The sequence below is a fragment of the Geosmithia morbida genome (genome assembly GCF_012550715.1).
Source record: "Geosmithia morbida isolate 1262 chromosome Unknown scaffold_3, whole genome shotgun sequence".
NCBI classification, from domain to species: Eukaryota; Fungi; Ascomycota; class Sordariomycetes; order Hypocreales; family Bionectriaceae; genus Geosmithia; species Geosmithia morbida.
This window is the reverse complement of record NW_023336190.1, coordinates 772,645-788,878: the sequence shown is the minus strand read 5'-3', so window position 1 is coordinate 788,878 and position 16,234 is coordinate 772,645. Positions and strand designations below refer to the sequence as shown.

At 53.5% G+C, this 16,234-nt stretch overlaps 3 protein-coding genes across 3 annotated transcripts; 2 read left to right on the top strand and 1 right to left on the bottom strand.

Annotated features, from left to right (window-relative positions):
* Positions 1 to 697: 697 nt before the first annotated feature.
* GMORB2_5177 (homoserine O-acetyltransferase/O-succinyltransferase) lies at positions 698 to 7,999 on the top strand (the record flags this gene model as incomplete). Its single annotated transcript, XM_035467151.1, has 9 exons — positions 698 to 750; positions 812 to 1,169; positions 1,231 to 2,184; positions 2,251 to 2,943; positions 3,076 to 4,155; positions 4,210 to 5,436; positions 5,500 to 5,988; positions 6,055 to 7,515; positions 7,589 to 7,999. The coding sequence occupies 9 exons, from the start codon at positions 698 to 700 to the stop codon at positions 7,997 to 7,999; spliced, it is 6,726 nt and encodes a 2,241-aa protein (XP_035323163.1).
* A 2,660-nt stretch (positions 8,000 to 10,659) lies between these two features.
* GMORB2_5176 (amidase) lies at positions 10,660 to 12,551 on the bottom strand (the record flags this gene model as incomplete). Its single annotated transcript, XM_035467150.1, has 5 exons — positions 10,660 to 11,058; positions 11,120 to 11,621; positions 11,671 to 11,762; positions 11,818 to 12,201; positions 12,267 to 12,551. 5 exons carry the CDS (start codon positions 12,549 to 12,551, stop codon positions 10,660 to 10,662), a joined length of 1,662 nt encoding a protein of 553 aa, XP_035323162.1.
* A 1,245-nt stretch (positions 12,552 to 13,796) lies between these two features.
* On the top strand, positions 13,797 to 15,573 carry GMORB2_5175 (Adenosylmethionine-8-amino-7-oxononanoate aminotransferase; the record flags this gene model as incomplete). The annotated part of the gene is made up of 6 exons (XM_035467149.1): positions 13,797 to 14,178; positions 14,268 to 14,614; positions 14,667 to 14,754; positions 14,810 to 14,975; positions 15,062 to 15,233; positions 15,322 to 15,573. 6 exons carry the CDS (start codon positions 13,797 to 13,799, stop codon positions 15,571 to 15,573), a joined length of 1,407 nt encoding a protein of 468 aa, XP_035323161.1.
* Between the last annotated feature and the right edge of the window lie 661 nt (positions 15,574 to 16,234).

Sequence of the window (16,234 nt, the reverse complement as noted above, 5' to 3'; positions counted from 1 at the left end):
GGGCAAGTATTCGCAGTAGCAACTCGGGTAACGCGCGTAAGGTGTACAGACTTAGACAGAAAATCTTCTTCGTTCTTTTGAGTAAGCGTTCGAGGGATAGAAAAATGGGAGCAATTCTAGAAAGAGAACGGCATGGCGCCTTGTCGATATGATACGTCTTCAGGTCGCGAGGGTGTGCTGATGGTATGCGACGCGGCTGTCGAGATCTGGATAGGGAGCGATGGTTATTATAATAATGACAGTAATTTTGCTCAAAGCTTGCTGGGCTAGTAATAATCATCGAGGGATGGTTGATCACCTAAAATGGTTTAGCGTTGGTGCGTGAAAGTATGGTGGCGGTGAAGTTCTATCGAGTCACGTGAATTCGTCTTTGTTTACTTTTGGCGTCATCTTGCCCTAGCAACCGGTCTGGACGAGTACACTCTACACGCTCGATGGTCGGGAATGAAGCTCGCGTTGCGACCTTATTTTGAGCCGCTGTTTTAATGGCATTCTCATAAACTAGCCTCCACGGGTCAACTCAAAGCGTGGCCATTTCATTTTCCCACTACTGCTCTCCCTTTCCTCTTCTCTATCTTCCCGCCCTACAACGCGACTACTAGAGGCAGCTGCCTATGCAAGGGAGCGAGCCTGGCGATCCTCTTCCTATCCCACCTCCATCCAAAGCAACAACTCTTGGCATCGCGTACAACGATTAATGTTCGCGCTCCAAGATGCCTTTCAACGCACCCGGCTCGGTGTCGCGGCGCAGTAATCCGTTTACTAGAGCCTCGCCATCATCACCGACACCCAGCGGCTCTAACCGGCCCAGCTCAGCCCTTTTCTCATCGCCAGCCCCGGCGCTGCCGGTCTCGCCCTCGCATGTCCGCAGCCAGTCTATCGGCTCGCCATCGACTCCTACACCCCCAGCTTCTACGCCAGAGACCGCCTCCTTCAGGCATTCCCGCCAGTTCTCCAAGAATGCCGTGTCCAGTACCTTTGCGCCTTCCTTCATCAAGGCCGAGGACATGAAGCAGGGTCCCGATCCTGTTGATGGCATTGAGGGCGAGAATGACTTCTCTGGCAAGCGTTATGTCTGGGTCAAGGACACAGAGATGGCCTTTGTGAAGGGCTGGGTTGTAGAGGAGTTGGAAGGAAATCGTATCTTGGTCCAATGTGACGACGGAAGCGTGAGTGACCCCATGACGACATGTTCTTTGCTTTGCTCTTTGCTAATTGTAGTGAGAACAGCAACGAGACGTCGACGCCGATAGCGTTGACAAGGTTAACCCTGCCAAGTTCGACAAGGCAACTGACATGGCCGAGTTGACACATTTGAACGAGGCCTCCGTGGTCCACAACCTCTACTCGAGATATCAAGCCGACCTGATCTACACCTACTCGGGGCTTTTCCTTGTCACAGTGAACCCTTACTGCCCTCTCCCCATCTACACCAACGAGTATATCGACATGTACAAGGGGCGCAATCGAGAAGACACGAAGCCACACATCTATGCCATGGCGGACGAGGCTTTCCGTAATCTGGTCGAGGAAGGCCAGAATCAGAGTATCCTCGTCACCGGAGAGTCAGGTGCAGGCAAAACCGAGAACACGAAGAAGGTTATTCAATACCTGGCGGCTGTTGCTCATCCTGACTCGATGATCAAGAACCGATCGCAGCAATCGAACCTCTCCCAACAAATCTTGCGCACCAACCCGATCCTTGAGGCCTTTGGAAACGCCCAAACAGTCCGAAACCACAACTCGTCGCGCTTTGGAAAGTTCATCCGAATCGAGTTCAGCCGACATGGTGCCATAACGGGTGCCTTCATCGACTGGTACCTGCTGGAAAAATCGAGGGTTGTCCGTATCAACTCGCAGGAGAGAAGCTACCACATCTTTTACCAGCTTCTGAAGGGTGCCAGCCCGCAGATGAAGAAGGATTTCCTCCTTCAAGGTCTTGGTATTGAGGATTTCCAGTACACCCGCCATGGCCACGATACCATCGTTGGAGTGTCAGATCGGGAAGAGTGGGACTCCCTTATGGAGGCCTTTGCAGTAATGGGGTTTGATTCGCAGGAGCAGTCCTCTATCCTGCGTACCATTGCCGCTGTCTTGCATCTCGGAAATGTCACTGTCGTTAAGGAAAGCCGATCGGCAGACCAGGCTCGCCTCGACATAGGTGCGAAAGAGCAAGCTGCCAAGGTTTGTAAGCTTCTCGGTGTGCCCCTCGAGCCTTTTCTTAGCGGACTCCTCCATCCTCGCGTCAAGGCCGGCCGCGAATGGGTGGAGAAGGTCCAGACTCCGGAGCAGGTCCGCTTGGGACTCGATGCCCTCTCTAAGGGTATCTACGAACGCGGATTTGGTGACCTCGTGACCCGCATCAACCGCCAACTAGACAACAACGGTGGCCGCAGCGACGACACCCATTTCATTGGCGTTCTGGATATTGCCGGGTTTGAAATTTTCGAGGAGAACAGCTTCGAACAACTCTGCATCAACTACACAAACGAAAAGCTACAGCAATTCTTTAACCACCACATGTTTGTACTGGAGCAGGAAGAGTACGCGAGGGAGCAGATCGAGTGGAAGTTTATCGACTTTGGACGCGACTTGCAGCCGACTATTGATCTCATCGAGCTGCCCAACCCCATCGGTATCTTCAGCTGCCTCGACGAAGACTGCGTCATGCCAAAGGCCACCGACAAGACTTTCACCGAGAAACTTCACTCGTTGTGGGATAAGAAATCCCCCAAGTACCGTTCGCCCAGGCTAGGCCAGGGTTTCGTGCTCACTCACTATGCTGCCGATGTAGAGTACTCGACAGAAGGGTGGTTGGAGAAGAACAAGGATCCCTTGAACGACAACATCACTCGCCTCTTGTCAACTTCGTCAGACAAGCACATAGCGTCGCTCTTCGCCGACTGTGCTGAAACAGACGATATTGGTGGAATTCGAAGCCGAGTGAAGAAGGGTCTCTTCCGAACCGTGGCCCAGAGACACAAGGAACAGCTTCACAGTTTGATGGGTCAACTTCAATCGACGCATCCTCACTTTGTTCGATGCATTATCCCTAATCACAAGAAGCGACCTAAGATGTTCAATAATGTCCTTGTCCTGGACCAGCTCCGATGCAATGGTGTCTTGGAGGGCATCCGCATTGCTCGCACCGGATTCCCCAACCGGCTGCTGTTTGCTGAGTTCCGCCAGCGATATGAGGTCCTCTGCTCCAACATGCCGAAAGGATACCTGGAAGGCCAAGTGGCGGCGACCTTGATGCTTGAGAAGCTGGGCCTCGAAAAATCAAGGTATCGTGTTGGGTTGACCAAGGTCTTCTTCCGGGCTGGTGTATTGGCCGAGCTAGAAGAGAAGCGCGACGCCCTGATTACCCAGATCATGGCTCGCTTCCAGTCAGTTGCTAGGGGATTTGTCACCCGGCGTTCGGCACACAAGCGCTTGTTCCGTACCGAGGCCACAAGAATCATTCAGCGAAACTTCCATGTGTACCTCGATCTGGCCGACAATCCTTGGTGGCAGCTCATCAGCAAAATGAAGCCCCTTCTTGGCGCTACCCGCACTGCCACCGAGGTGAAGCGGCGAGACGCCATGATCAAGGATCTCAACGAGAAGATGCGCCTCGAGTTGGAGAACCGCCAAAAGCTAGAGGATGAGCGCAGGAACTGCAACACGGAGCTCGCGCGAATTCAACAAACTTTGGAGAGCGAACGCGCCCTCGCCTTGGACAAGGAAGAGATTTTTAAACGACTCCAGGAGCGTGAGGCGGAGCTCGAAGAGAAGCTGAGCGGGGCACTGGACGACCAGGAACGACTTGAAGAGCAGCTGGATAGCCTTATGGATGCCAAGAACCGTGCTGAGCGCGATGTCGAAACGTACCGTTCCCAACTCGACCAGGCCGCTTCTCTGATCGCCAAATTGGAGGAGGAAAAGGGCAAGCTTACTGTTCAGGTGGCCGAGCTCGAGAAGACTATCGAGGAGCTCTCACAGAAACAGTCAGAGAGGAGTGAGCATGAGGAGGCCCTGGAAGGCGAGATTGAATTGCTACAGAGCCAACTGGCCTTGAAGGAGAGGAAGTCGCACGAGCTCGAGAGCAAGCTGCTCAAGATCGACCAGGATGCTGAGGTCAAGCTTCGTGCTGCAGAGAAGGAACTTGAGTCGGTCAGGGCCAAGGAGTCCCGGACGTCTCGAGAAAACAACGAGGTTCGTGAACAGCTTGCGCAACTGTCAAAGACATCGACAGATTACGAGGACCTAGTCCGACAGAAAGAGAGCGAGCTGGCCTTCCTCCGGAAGGAGAACAAACGATACGAATCGGAACGCCGCGGATTGGAGGACCAGAAGAAGGCATTGAGTGCGGACAGGGAAAGCGCCACGAACAAGCTGCACGCCATCCAGGCAGAGATTGACGTCATGAAGTCGAAGCAGTTCCAGCTCCAACGCGAGGCTGAAGACGCCAACAAGCTTCTCCAGGCGCGTCTGTCTGAGGACGCTCAGGTCGACAAGAATCTCCAGGTGCTCGAGTGTCAGGTCAAGGATCTGAAGGAGCAGCTGTACACGACGCAATCAGAACTCAGTCGAGAGCGCCAATCGCGCGATGACGTCCAGCTCCTCGGGGAGCACAAGTATGAGTCGCTCAAGGAGGAATACGACCAGCTCAACGACACCAAAATCACGATTGAGAAGGAGCTCTACGCGCAGCAAGACACCCTGAGAAGGACAATGGAGTCCCGCAGTGCGGTTGAAAAGGAGAGGGACGAGGCACGTCATGAAATTCGACGACTCCGAGCGGCCAAGGCAGAGGCGGAGGAGGCCAGGTTGAGGGCTGAGGAAGCTGGCGAGCGCCAGGCTTCCAATGCCGCCCGTGAACGTGAGATGAGTCTCCGGAAAGACCTCGACGCTGCAAGCGAGCGCTTGCGGTGGTTCGAAGAGGAGTGTACCAAGTTAAACCATCAGGTTGAGGATCTCAACAAACTCATTCTTACGTCGGGCGAGTTCGGTCTCAAGAACGATCAGGCTAAGGAGAGGATGGAACGCGAACTAGGCACTGTGAAGAGTCGTCTGATGGCCTCGGAGAACGACAACAGAGCCCTGCTCAACAAGCTTCAGCAAAAGGGTCTGGAAATTGCTCGTTCTTCTTCTCGTGCAAGCGAGGCTTCCCGTGGGCAGATCATGTCCCTCCAGCGGGAAAAGGCTCGCCTGGAGGAACAGAGCGTCAAGCTCAACAAACAGCTTGGTGATGCTCAGGTCACCATTACATCCCTAGAAAAAAAGGCAGAGAAGCTGCAGCTCAGTATCGAGGACCTGAACCACGAGCTCGCACGCGAAGCAAAGTCGAGCAGGGACGCGGAGAAGACATCATCTACCGTCAACGCCCAGCTGACCGAGGCCAACAGAACAATTGAGTCAGAGCGTCAAATGCGGAGCCAGGCGCAGTCGACCGTGCGCACCCTCCAGTCATCCCTGGAAGCCAGGGAGAAGGAGTTGGAGGACCTTCGTGGGCAGATGCTCAAGGCTCTTCGGTCGGCCGACCCTGGGATCGAAGTTCCGCCTCCGGGAGAAACCGGCGACAAGGCCACGCTCAAGAACTTCGACCTGGCTAGGAAGGTTGATGAGTTGCAACAGAACCTCCGTGTCCAGACGGCAGCGAGGACCAACGCTGAGAACCAGATTGCCGACCTTCGGGCGGCAGCTCAGCAGGAGACGACCAACCGGCCGAAGCTTGAGGAGATTCACTTCAACGAGGCGCCGTTCCACAACGGATCGCCAACACACCGACGGGCCACCAAGCTTGCAGCCAACCGAACACCCTACTCCAACACATCTACTCCCACGCGCCGCATGCCCGAGAATGACTTTCCAGATTCGACCCGATCGGACAAGACGGCGGATATCCTCAGCTTCAACAACCGGCAGGACCTCAAGGCGGAGCTGGAGGAGCTGCAGAATCAGCTGCAGCTTGCCCAGATGCAGAACCGGCATCTTCAGAGCCAGGTTGACCGCAGCACGCCGACACCTGATGGGCACGACGATCAGAGTCCATCGATGCGTAGGATGCAGAAACTTGAGAAAGTCAACGGCCGCTTGCAGGAAATGCTGGACGACTCCACGAAAAAAGTGTCTGCACTGGAAAAGAGCATCCGCAGCGGCGAGCTGTCCCTCCGAGACATTCAGACGCGCTCCCACGAGGAGCTCTTGGATGTCTTCAACAGCCAAGAGCAGTCGCGACGGTCCCTCCTGCATATCCACAAGGACACTGTCGCGGAGTTGACCGATATCAAGGCAACCTTTGAGAAGCTGCGCCACGACAAGGCCCAGGCGCAGGTCGACCTCCGGGACGCCAAGTCTGATCTCCAGGAGATGACGATGGCGCGCGAGCAAGAGTCGCAGAGCCGCAGCCAGCTCCTGCAGGAGTACTCAGACCTCCAGATTCGTCTCGACGCCGAGACGTCCAAGCTTGCGGATGTAACAGCCAACCTTGACATGTACAAGCGTCGCGCCGACGAGTACTTCAGCAAGCTCGAGCAGGCTGAGATTGCGGTGCTGAAGGCTAGCCGGGCTGAGCAGTTTGCTAAGTCACAGGCCAGGGAGACAGAGGAGTCGCACGCTGAGGTCATGGCCGAGCGCCAGAAGATGGATGCCATGATTGAGGACCTAGAGCGCCAGAACCAGCGGCTCGAGGAGCGTCTGGAGGACATGTCGACGGACCTGGATGGCGTCTCGCAGGCTAAGAGGAGGCTGCAGCACGAGCTCGAGGATTACCGCAGCCAGCGGGCCATCGACATTGAGGACAAGGAGTCGAGCATGGAACAGACTCGTAAGAAGTACCAGGCAGAGTTTGCGACCCTCACCAAGGAACTCGACCTGGCACGCGAGGAGAAGCTCTACAAGCAGTCCGAGATTGTGCGTCTACGCGAGGAGCTCGACGAGCTGCGGTCCAAGTGGGACGACGAGGTTCTCAACAGCTCGACATGGGCTAAAGAGAAGTCGCGACTGGAGTCGACGCTGGCCGATGTCGTCTCGTCGCGCGACGAGGCTGTCTCGGCGCACAACGAGGCTCAGACCAAGGTTGTCTCCTTGCTCTCGCAGGTCCGCACGCTGCGGTCGTCCGTTGACGAGGTGACGACTGAGCGCGACCTGTTGATCAGGGAGAAGCGCAATCTTGAGGCTCGCTTCGAGGAAGCCAAGGCAGGTCTGGACGATCTGGCCAAGGGCGGTAGTCCGTCGCTGCGCGACGCAGCCAGCTCAGACAGGCAGATTGTCGAGCTCAAGTCCAACCTGGCCAAACAAGAGGACCTTGCCGCCGCTGCGGTGGAGAAGATGCGGCGAGCCGAATCATTGGTGGCCGAGATTCAGAGAGACATGGGCAACGAGCGGGAGACGTGTGCTGCCCTCCAGAAGGATAAGGCTGCTCTCGAGAAGAACCTCAACGAAGCCCAGCTCAAGCTGGTTGATCTCGAAACCAAGGGCTACTCCAGCGCCAGCCAGGACATCAAGTTCCTGTACAAGCGTATCCAAGAGGTAAGATCACCCCCCTCCCCCAACTATGACTCTGGGCCCTGAACGAGGAGAGAAATCCTGACGTAAACAACAGCTCGAGAACCAGCTCGAAGACCAAGAGAATGAGCGGAACAAGACGCAGCGCACCACGCGCAACGTGGACCGCATCGTCAAGGACTTGCAGGGCCAGATTGACCGCAAGGACAAGCAGAACACGCAGCTGTCGGACGACGTGTCACGGATGCGCGACAGGGTGGATAAGCTCCTCCGAACTATTGACGAGCTGCAGTCATCCGAGTCGACGAACCAGCTCACGGCCCGTAGAGCCGAGCGTGAGCTGCGTGAGGAGAAGGAGAAGTCGCTGCGTCTGGAGCGCGAGCTCGAAGGCTGGAAGAGCCTCAGGGACAAGGCCACGGGAAGCCCGCGCGGGCCCGACCTGGTGGACGTGCCCAGAAGGAAGAGCAGCATTAGCAGAGTGCCTAGCCTTACCAAGGGTTTCCTGTAAAGCTGCGCGGTGCCATTTGACGGGGAGATGAGATCCATGCGTGTACGTGTAACCGGGGCGGGAAAGGAGAAGCGGCAGGGATAATGGAAAGGATTGGACAGGAAGACGGAAAAATAAGGGCCGGCGTTTTTTCTTTTCTGTTTTCATTGCTTTGCTGCAACGTAATATTCTATACTAGCAGCTATAATGGGTTTTCCTCGTGCCCAGTGGTAAAATGGAGGAGGTTTATATTCATGGGGAGGGGGGGTGCTGGATGGATGGTCTATGTAATATCGGGTGGTGGGTGGTTGGGGGAACCTGGTTTGTTTGTTTTCCATGTTGATATTGGTATTTGGGGGATGCAAGGCATTATACGTATAAGTGCGTTTGTATACGTTTACGTTTTCTGTCTTTACAGCTTGAGCTTGAAATGAGGTGGACTTTCTGCAGACGGGGTAAGAGTTATCGGAACGGAAGATGGAGGAGGCTGATACCTCTATTACACGGACGAATGTAAAGCCAACATTTCTTTCTGGTCTTTCTGTTCCTATGATGCATATATATATATACGGAGTATAAAATACCTTCTTGCTGTCTTCTTTAAGAAGATATTGAAAAAAAAAGACAAGTAGTTTAGCAGCACGGGGGCAAACTACCAAAAAAAGTAAAGGGTCTGGCCGGGGATTGAACCCGGGACCTCTCGCAAACAATGCTGTAGGGTGTACCCTAAGCGAGAATCATACCACTAGACCACCAGACCAGTTCGAACTGAAATGTTCCTTGTTGGTTGAATCAACCTAAACTTAAACTTAATTATATTATGCTCTTTGCAGTAAAATTTGCTTGTCACGCGCTGCTCTGATTTGAGCTGAATTGTTGATTCTTTTGGCCCCTTTTGTTGTACTTCTGCGACGGTTCTAGAATTGGAAGAGAAAAAATGAAGAGAGAAGATGAAAAAAAAAGTAAAGAGTGAATACAATGACAAGTTTCTAGATATCAAAAGGAGTGTTTTTATCTTGGAGGTATTGGTATCTAGCGGCAAGGCAGCTTTCCCGCAAGTGACTCCTTTGGCCAAGTTCCGCATCCATCTATGCGCGTACGTGTATACGGGCCATGACAAAATCGATGTGACTGTCATCGTCATCAATCCGTCTCTACATGCGAGACCAGCCATCACCTCACTTAGCCGGGAGAAAGCTTTCCGATGACACCCCACAATTCACGACTCCATCGTGAGATTCACGTATTTTTTTTCCCTTCCGTTTACATATTTATGACGTCAATGATGATGCTGAGTGAGCCCTTAGTTACTATCTGCCTAGAACAATTGACGGCGCAAGCACAATGTTGATCAAGTTATAAATGTTGAGGAGTTTCCATTTTATGTTCTCTATAACTTCTCCCTTCTTGCTTGATCTTACCCATCACTCCTATCAGACCCGACGAACAGCAACAAAACAACCACAGTCAATCATGCCTCGTCAGGGAGACGGTAGTTCCGACAATGGCCCCATCGAGGCCACCCATAATGTTGCCCATGGCATCCCCGACAAGGTAGGGATAATACGCTCTTGAATGACCGGCCACCTTGTACTACGTTCGTCGAGGCTGACATCCTATGTGCGACCATTAGTCGGCGGACATCGGTGACCATGTCGCTCGTGCGGACAGAGCGGCACCCATGCCCACACCCGAAAAGGGCCAGGCCATACCCGGCTTAAACGCATCGGGCGGTTCAAGTCAGGGAATCAAAAAGGGCCCCGATGTTGGCCAGGGTTAGAAAGTGAACGTCTATTTGCACTCCATCTTCACAAAGAAACATCAATATATGCGCTTATTGGTCGAAGTAACACTCTATCAAGCCGCCCTCCGTGCCACAGTTCAGCGACGTGTGTGTCCTATGTTGCATGTAGATTTCATGGCCAGATGGTCTCGGGGGACTCGTATCACGAATAAACATGGATGGTCATGGGATCTACATCACTTCCCTCGAGAGACCGGTGTGGTAAGTGTATCGTTTGTAGTCTCCGGTGCTGTCGAAAAGGCTTAAGTATCCGAAACGAATTGTCCTTTATGGATGGTTAGCCCTCCACGAGTCGTGCCTATTCAGTATCAACATTATCTACTCTCGGCTGACAGGCATCAAGTGCCTATTTCTCTGTCCCAATTCTGGGGGCACCCTAGTATCTGCATGTATCCGGTATTGCGCCGATGAACTTCTTGATCTCGGAGACAGCCTTTTGACAAGCACTGGTTGACTGCGGGCCTCACCAGTGAGGTGGTCGCCAACCTGGAAGGTCGAGAAACTCGATCCAGGGCCGTCTCACCGCACACGTGAGATCATATCAGAATTTCTGGAATCTCAGCACTAGATATGGCCTGAACTCGAGTTTTGTCGCGCTGTAGGCTCAATCTTGTGAAATATGTGACAGTCAGTTGGCTTGACCCTTTGCTGCAAACTGGCTGTAATGATGCGCTCTCGCTCGTACTATTACATGTAGAAATTTCCGAGCGCGCCCGATGCCAGGGGCGCTCTTCTAGTACGACGCCGCCGTCTATGTGCTCTTAGGGCCAGCTGTGGTAGGGGAGTCGGTAGAGTACAGCAAAGAGAACTGCGATGAAGTATTGGAGTTTCATTCCGGGTCAGGTAATACAGCTCTTTCAACATATGCGGGCGATCTTCATGGCCTCCCCATGGCACGCTCAACCTCCGCCAGGGCAGCGAGGACCTTCTCGTCGTGCTGCCTACGACCAACAAGCTGTAGGCTGACAGGGGCATCTGTGTATACCTCGGGGCTATAGAGATCCTGTACAAACTGGTCTTGTTCATTCTTGGGGACATAGGAAGTATCTTTCTTGTCCTTGGCAGGGTCAACGGTAGTGACTGGGAAAACAGCTCCAGGATAGTCGAGAAGGTTCCAAATGGACGTATAACCCCAGTAGCGGGCTTGCTCATGCGGCGTCGCAGCGCCGAAATACGGCGGACAGAGGATGACGTCGATCTCTCTGCCATCCTTGCCGCCCGTCCTTGTCCATGCCTCGGCGTACCTCGCCCGGTACTCTTCTCTCTCCCTGGTGAGCTACGTCGCGCAATCATGTTAGAAGGAAGATGGATTCGAGGACGGATTGGAGAGCTCTCACCTTCCATATCTCCGCTTGGGTGTAATCTTTAACGCCGGCTTGCTCCTGGATAATGAATTTCGTCAATGGCAGCACCGGCTCCCCAGACGACTCCATAAGATCGAGGACCTCTTTCCCTCCGTCGGGGAAGTAAAGAGATGAGATGATATCCCAGCCCTTCTTGTGATCCAGGGACTCGGCATCCCAATCCGAGACCTCAAACCCGGCCTTACGGCAGGCTTCGGAGACCTCCCTCAATGCACGGGTCATAGGCGGGTGAGGTTGCACGACGCCATCCCACCACATGACGGCAATCTTGAGGGGACTCGAGAATTTGTATGGAGTCCACCCCTTGACGGTAAGGGACGGGTCAATGCGCCATGGCTTCGACTGCAGGACTACTTTCATGAACAAGTCGAGGGCCTCACGCTCAACTGTCAATGGACCTGGGGTAGACATGATAGTCTCCTTTCCTGACATGGGCGCGAGTTGGCCAGCCGAAGGAATGAGCTTACTTGTAGGCCTGATTTTTTTTTGTTAGAAAAAAAAAAGTTAGCAACTTCACGATGCACCACGGGGGAACAGCGCTGCCATACTTGAACCCATAAAGTCCACAGTGGGCGGCAGGGCATCGAATGCTTCCACCGATATCACCACCAATTCCCTGTTTTCGATATACTTAGCAGAGACCTCCGACGTGGATGCAGGGGACTACACACGAATATACTGCCGCGGAAGCCGATCAGGGCTGATTCTCCCCCGCTGCTGCCGCCAGGGGTCAGATTGCGGTTGTAGGGGTTGGTCGTCGTCCCCCAGACATTGCTGCTTGTCTCAAGATGCATGATAGTTTGGGGCTGGGTCGTGCGGGCGAAGAAGACGCAGCCCTCATCCCAAAGGATCTCATACAATTTCATACAGGCGTGTTTCTTCCCGATCCACCCGACGAAGCTCGCGCTGGTGACGGCATCGTCACCAATCATGCCATGGTGCTCCTTTGTTGAGATGGGAAGGCCGAAGAGGGACCCCCGTGGCTCCGGCAGCGCGTCGAGTTCCTTTGCGCGTGCAATAGCTTCGTCCCAGAGAAGCCCGGTCAAGCAGTTGGTCTGTATTCGTCAGTATGAAAGCGACTGCGTCTCAACATTGGAACGTCCCGGAACGAAACTCATACAGCGGTTTGGGCCAAGGCTGCGCGGCGCAGAAACGCCCGGGTGACTTCTTCCACAGAAAACCTTCTGGACCGCAGAGCAGCCAGAAGCTCCGTGACCGAGTAGCTCTCCGTGATCTCGAGCTCTCGCGCAGCCAGCACCTGTTTTGGGAGACCCTGAGTGTTCACCGGAAGGTCACTCGGGAGTCCCTGTAGTGGAGGGTCGACCTTGGCGAGGGAGGCGTCACGCCCGGCCCGTGCCCAAGAGACCTTGTCCTGCCATGAATGGCAGTCTTCTAAGCTAGTCATCTTGAAATCTGTGGAGTTGGAGTTTGGTGTTTAGAGCCCATAAGAAGGGCAACTCTGCTTCGGTATGGTATGTGGCGCGATGGGGGGTAAGACGGCTGGTAAACACATGCATCACAGACGGCATAAGTGTTCGGGATTCCCCGGTAAGAAGTTATTCGGGGGCTTTTCAGATGTCATGCCTTGGGCCAAGTTCAGGTACAGGCCCGGGCGATAAGAAATTAGGCCCGGCTGCGAGATATTGTATCAGTTACGCCGCATACATATATGGGAACGGAGATATGCCATGGGTGGATAGCGGGACGGCAACCTGCTATCGAAGCCGAGAAACTTGTAGAATTGAAGATAGGCTTCAACGTATAACATACGATACTTGGACGAACCAGCTCGTCAAAGCTACATACATGCATTACCTGTTGTCCTTGTCCCCAACCCCTCCAGCAGGTCGCGCCCATCGCCTGGTCGACTAAACTCAAGATGCGTGCCATTAGGTCCTGACTCAGGGCCCTGGATTCAACGTCAGGGCAGGACACTGACCATGCAGTCTGGGCGGCCTGGGCGTGATGACGAGATGCGGCATTATTCGTGATGCCGCCTAAGATACGCCGCGACACAGGTTGGCTGGCAGCTTGATCGGCAAATCAAGACAACATATGCGTACTGGAAAAAGAAAACACATCGGCCAAGGTCGGTTACCTGCGGGGTGCATGCCACTCGACGCGGGGTCCAAACTATCCCAGCCCTTATCAAACGTGAGTGGGGAGGGACGTAGGATGGAGTCGGATTGACCTATGCCAACCTTGCCCGCGTTGCGGCTTCGAATTGGATAAACACATCCACCAGTACCTGTCGCGTACTGGTCCGTCTTCCGTCTTGATAATGCAGACTCCAGCTTTGATTCATGTTTGACCAATCGCTAAGCGCGTGGTGCGTCCCCTCGTTAGGCAATACGCCGAACACGCTCCGGCATCGCCAGGGATATTCCTGCACTCAGATATCTGACACATACTCGGTACTCAATCGAAATTCGACTGCCTTTCGCCAATGTCAACAATGCACACCGCTAAGAAGCTTATCCCGGTTTATGTTGATACCTTCGACCATTGCCATGTGCTAACCGTTGTCCAACCGTTCAATCTGCCCATTCCCTTTCTATCACCCCTCCATACTTCAGGTTCACCTACTAGTCTGCGACGGCTATCCGAGAGTGAGGCTGCAATCGTCAGGGGAACTGATTAGGTATTGAAAATGCCCCGACAGACTCTGGCTCGAAGTCTCCGCTGGACGCAGGCATCCAGAAAATACCATGCTGGTCGGACTCGGAGGGCGGGCATGGCCAGCGCTGTTCTCCATAGGACCCTCAGCTCGGACCCCTTACATCTTGTTTCGGCAAGCGGTACTCGTCTCAGGTTCTCCAATGGTCATGAGATTATAGATACCAGCTGCGGTGCCGGTGTGGCTTGCATCGGATACAACGACAAGAGGGTCAAGCAAGCCATGGTGGACCAGATCGACAACTTCTCGTACGCCAACTCGGTGTTTTTCAGTCATTCAGCAGGCGAACAGCTTGCTACAGATCTTATACAAGGGACCGACGGCCACATGTCAAAGGCTTACATTATGAGCTCTGGTGAGTAGAATAGGAGGTCCCTGTAAGTCTGACAAGTATCAATGCATTCCCGTTTTCTGATAGACCGCATCTGTATTGTACTTCCACAGGGTCGGAGGCGATGGAGTCGGCTATGAAAATGGCTCGCCAGTATTTCATGGAGTTGAACCCTAAGCAAGACAAGAGAGTCAATTTCATCTCCCGCGACTATTCCTACCACGGTACAACCCTTGGCTCGCTGTCGATGAGTGGACACGCCGGGAGACGTAAACTTTTCGAGGGTATGCTTCTTCCAAACATTTACAAGGTGTCGCCTTGCAATGCGTATCGGTTCCAGAAGCCAGGGCAGACGACGGAAGAGTATGTTGCTCAATTGGCCGACGAGCTGGACCACAAATTCCAAGATCTCGGCCCGGAATCAGTCATCGCCTTTGTGGCGGAACCGACAGTGGGAGCAGTAGGTTGAACACCCGATGCCCTCTTTCTCGAGACACAGTTAACTGGGCTAGACCACTGGGTGCGTCCCTTCTGTTCCTGGCTACTTCAAAGCCATGAAGCAGGTCTGCGACAGATATGGTGCTCTGCTTATCCTAGACGGTGCGGTCGTCCTTGAATCTGCATGCTCTTGGGGCCAGTGTTGATCGTTTCATAGAGGTCATGTCCGGCATGGGGCGCAGCGGAACACTACATGCCTGGGAGCAAGAAGGGGTAGTTCCCCATATTCAGACCATTGCCAAGGCTCTCGGCGGTGGCTACGCACCCATCGCTGGCATGCTAATCGATCACGAAGTCGCGGGGGCTCTAGAGAGTGGAAGCGGGTGAGTCTTTGCTGGGGGTAATTGTCCAGGGCAAAAGAATATTGAGGTCTGTGCGGGTGTTGACGTGTACTATCTCGCTTTCTCAGATCTTTCTCCCACGGGCATACATATCAGGGACACCCCCTGGCCTGCGCAGCGGCGCTCGAGGTGCAGCGCATCATCCGAGAGGAGAGGTTGGTGGATAACGTACGGGAGCAGGGAGTCCTTCTGGGTGAGCTTCTGCACGAGTACCTTGACGATCATCCGCGCGTCGGAAACGTAAGAGGAAAGGGGCTCTTCTATGGGGTAATCTATCAATCTTCCCTCTTCAACCACCTCAGATGCCGACGACTAAGGAGATTGGCAGATTGAATTCGTCCAGAACAAGGAAACAAAGGAGCCCTTCCCGGTCTCGGCCGGAGTTGCAAACGCTATTCATACCATAGGTCTCGAGGATATCGGCATCAGCCTATACCCGGGGACTGGAACCGTGGATGGTACTTTGGGAGATCATGTTCTTCTGGCGCCGGCTTACAACAGTACGCCGGAGGAAATCACAATGATGGCCAAGAAGGTACAGGAAACTGTTTACAGAACCTTTGAAAGGCTAGCTGTATAGATGTATGTAGCCTTGTTGAAGAAGTGCATTGAAGACCTGATTCTGTATAACTTGCATGTCGAGTCTTCCGCTACAGACATCACCATGTAATCCCAACACCCAAATTCTAACAACCGAGACCGGACGGGGGCTATTGTGGCATCTTGCCGCCGCAACCATCAAGCGGCCTCGGCATTTGCTGCCGAGCAAAGATGCAAGACAAAGGCATGTCAGCTACTTAGTATAGAACAAGAAAACAGCCTGAGTGTCATGTCCAAAAGAAAATCAAGTAGTCATCAATCTGTCATGATGGAATTAGAGGCGAGGGAAAAAAAGTATATGAAGCGTCGCATAAGCAGCCATCTTCCTTGATTAGAGTACAAACCAACTTCTACACATACGTCATGCATTTCACCAAGTATGAAAATCTCCTGCCAGCACCTTTGGTCTCCGCTGCATATCTTATTAGATTTTGTTGGATGATGAAACAAGCCAGGGCCCTTGATACATGCTTCACTATGAATACTCCATAGACTCGCATGTAAATTCATGGTAATGAGAACTCGTAGAGAGTAATACTCTACCGCCCTTATAGGCCCGGAGTTTCGACACCTCGACACAACTCCCTGTATTGTCTATCCGATTCCCCGAATGATAGAACCGTCCCGAACAAAGAAGACTA